Source organism: Ailuropoda melanoleuca, unplaced genomic scaffold (genome assembly GCF_002007445.2).
Source record: "Ailuropoda melanoleuca isolate Jingjing unplaced genomic scaffold, ASM200744v2 unplaced-scaffold1625, whole genome shotgun sequence".
Lineage (NCBI taxonomy): Eukaryota > Metazoa > Chordata > Mammalia > Carnivora > Ursidae > Ailuropoda > Ailuropoda melanoleuca.
The window spans coordinates 1-2716 of record NW_023185226.1 but is presented as its reverse complement, the minus strand read 5'-3'; the positions used below and the strand labels follow the sequence as shown (position 1 = coordinate 2716).

Sequence of the window (2716 nt, the reverse complement as noted above, 5' to 3'; positions counted from 1 at the left end):
TTGGCTACGTTTTGCTTACCCTCTGCTCTTAAAGCTGGGGAGGGAGTGGGGGGCAGGTGTTTTTCAGCTTCGTGTGAGGAGACATTTGAGATGACTTGAAAAGGGTCTGGACTGGGTGAGTGGCAAGGGCCTGGGGTCACAGACTGCCAGCTTCTGATGACCAGGAGAGGTCCAGGGTCAGGCTTCTGGATGGAGATCAGGGTCAGACTAGGCCAGCAGAGATTTCTGAGGCTGATGAATAAAATGATGGTAGGGGCTCCTGGAAAGTAGGTGCTTGATAATCTCAAGGTTTGGAACCCCCATCATCCGTTTTTGTGGAAGGAAGTTTCTCTTAGCTTTGGGTATGTCGGTGGCACCACTCAGGGAGGCTGGGACCTCTGACTGTTGCCCTCTTCCCTGCTCTGTCCCCAGATCTATCAGTACATCCAGAGCCGCTTCTACCGGTCACCTGAGGTGCTCCTGGGCACACCCTACGACCTGGCCATTGACATGTGGTCCCTGGGCTACATCCTGGTGGAGATGCACACCGGAGAGCCCCTCTTCAGTGGCTCCAATGAGGTGTGCTCCCGGGGAAGGGATGTGCTGGAGGGGGGGCGGGGGGCCTGGCTGGCCTGCCGACCCTGACTGCCCACCTGCTCACAGGTGGACCAGATGAACCGGATTGTGGAGGTGCTGGGCATCCCACCAGCCCCCATGTTGGACCAGGCACCCAAGGCTCGCAAGTACTTTGAACGGCTGCCTGGGGGTGGCTGGACCCTACGAAGGACAAAGGAACTCAGGAAGGTGCGGCCCCTGCCCCACGCCGCTCCTCCCACCCTGGTGGCCCCTCACTCTCTCACACTTGGGGCTTCCTTTCTCCCTGCTTCCTCTCCCTTGTGTCTTTCCCTTCCTCCTCTCCCCCTTGTCTGTCCTTTCCTTCGTCCTGGCCCACCCCATCTCTCCTACCCACCCCACAACTCTTCTTAGCTTCTCTCCTTCCACTTTCTCTCTCGTGCTTCTGTTTCCCCGTGTGTGTCTCCCTGCCCCTCTGGGCGTGCAGACGGGCAGGCCCCGGGGCCGGTGGGCGGGGGAGCCGGGCCACAGCCCCGCCGACTACCTCCGCTTCCAGGACCTGGTGCTGCGCATGCTGGAGTATGAGCCCGCCGCCCGCATCAGCCCACTGGGGGCTCTGCAGCACGGCTTCTTCCGCCGCACGGCTGATGAGGCCACCAACACGGGCCCGGCAGGCAGCAGTGCCTCCACCTCGCCCACACCCCTTGACACCTGTCCCTCCTCCAGCACCGCCAGCTCCATCTCCAGCTCTGGTGGGTGCCCAGTGCCAGGTGGGGTCAGATGGGGAGGGGGGACAGCTCTGGTTTAGCCTGACCTGGGGGACCTTGCCCCACTGGGCCTTCACTTAGAGCTTTGAAGCTATGCCATCCTGAACTCCAGAATGGGTGGGGCAAAGAGAGCTCTGACTGGCGGTGATGTGATCTCTGAAATGGAACTTGAGTTCACACCTCTAGAACTGCTTCTGACTCTCATACTCTAGACCTCACACCTCTAGAACTGCTCATACTCAAAACTGAGCTCTGATCTATAATCTCAAAATTGGGCCCCATCCTTCAAATAGGCTCTGGTCCCAAATTCCAGGCCTGGGCCTGGGTCACGAACCAGACTCAACCACCCAAAAACTCACCTGCCACCTCTCCTCACTTAAGGTTTCTCCTCATTCCTTCCCCTGGCACTTCCAGGAGGCTCCAGCGGCTCCTCCAGTGACAACTGGAACTACCGATACAGCAACCGATATTGTGGGGGCCCTGGGCCCCCCATCACTGACTGTGAGATGAACAGCCCCCAGGTACTGGGGCCTCGGGGACTTGGGAGGGGGTTAGTGGGGTATCTGGGACTTCAGGACCTGGGTCTCCATCACCCACTGTTCCTTTGCTCCTTTAGGTCCCACCCTCCCAGCCGCTGCGCCCCTGGGCAGGGGGTGATGTGCCCCACAAGACACATCAGGCCCCTGCCTCCGCCTCGTCACTGCCAGGGGCCGGGGCCCAGTTACCCCCCCAACCCCGATGCCTTGGCCGTCCCCCATCACCAACCTCACCACCACCCCCGGAGCTGATGGATGTGAGCCTGGTGGGCGGCCCTCCAGACTGCTCCCCACCTCACCCAGCGCCTGCCTCCCAGCACCCGGCTGCCTCAGCCCTCCGGACTCGGATGACAGGAGGTCGTCCACCCCTTCCACCCCCTGATAACCCTGCCACTCTGGGGCCTCGCTTGGGCCTCCGTGGTGTACCCCAGAGCACGGCAGCCAGCTCATGACCCAGCCCCCTCCCTGGGGCCCCTCCTGAAGCCATACCCCCCCATCTGGGGGCCCTGGGCTCCCGTCCTCATCTCTCCCCTTGACTGGAATTGCTGCTACCCAGCTGGGGTGGGTGAGGCCTGCACTGATTGGGGCCTGGGGCAGGGGGTCAAGGAGAGGGGTTTAGGCGCACCCTCCCTGTAAGGACTGGACCCTTGGCCCCCTCTCCCCCCTTGTTTTCTATTTATTGTACCAAAGACAGTGGTGGTCTGGTGTCGGGGGAGACCCCCTTCACCCTAGGGCCCTAGGAGGGGGTGGGGGCAGGTAGGGGGAGATGGCCTTGCTCCTCCTTGCTGTACCCCCCAGTAAAGAGCTTTCTCACATGCCTGCCTGAGCGTTTGCAGGGCCTCGGCTCCCCTCACATGGCCC

The 2716-nt window shown here is 61.6% G+C and overlaps 1 protein-coding gene across 1 annotated transcript; it reads left to right on the top strand.

The window, feature by feature from the left end:
• The first annotated feature begins 392 nt into the window (after window positions 1-392).
• On the top strand, window positions 393-2672 carry LOC100469690 (dual specificity tyrosine-phosphorylation-regulated kinase 1B). The gene is made up of 5 exons (XM_034650306.1): window positions 393-558; window positions 643-783; window positions 1109-1304; window positions 1734-1840; window positions 1936-2672. The coding sequence occupies exons 1-5, from the start codon at window positions 490-492 to the stop codon at window positions 2305-2307; spliced, it is 885 nt and encodes a 294-aa protein (XP_034506197.1). The 5' UTR covers window positions 393-489; the 3' UTR covers window positions 2308-2672.
• Window positions 2673-2716: the final 44 nt, after the last annotated feature.

Excerpts from the sequence above, each read along its gene's own strand:
- LOC100469690 (XM_034650306.1), top strand. The coding sequence starts at position 490 with ATGTGGTCCCTGGGCTACATCCTGGTGGAGATGCACACCGGAGAGCCC. Across the intron at positions 559-642 it reads TCTTCAGTGGCTCCAATGAG|GTGGACCAGATGAACCGGAT; the intron begins GTGTGCTCCCGG and ends ACCTGCTCACAG. Across the intron at positions 1,305-1,733 it reads CAGCTCCATCTCCAGCTCTG|GAGGCTCCAGCGGCTCCTCC; the intron begins GTGGGTGCCCAG and ends TGGCACTTCCAG.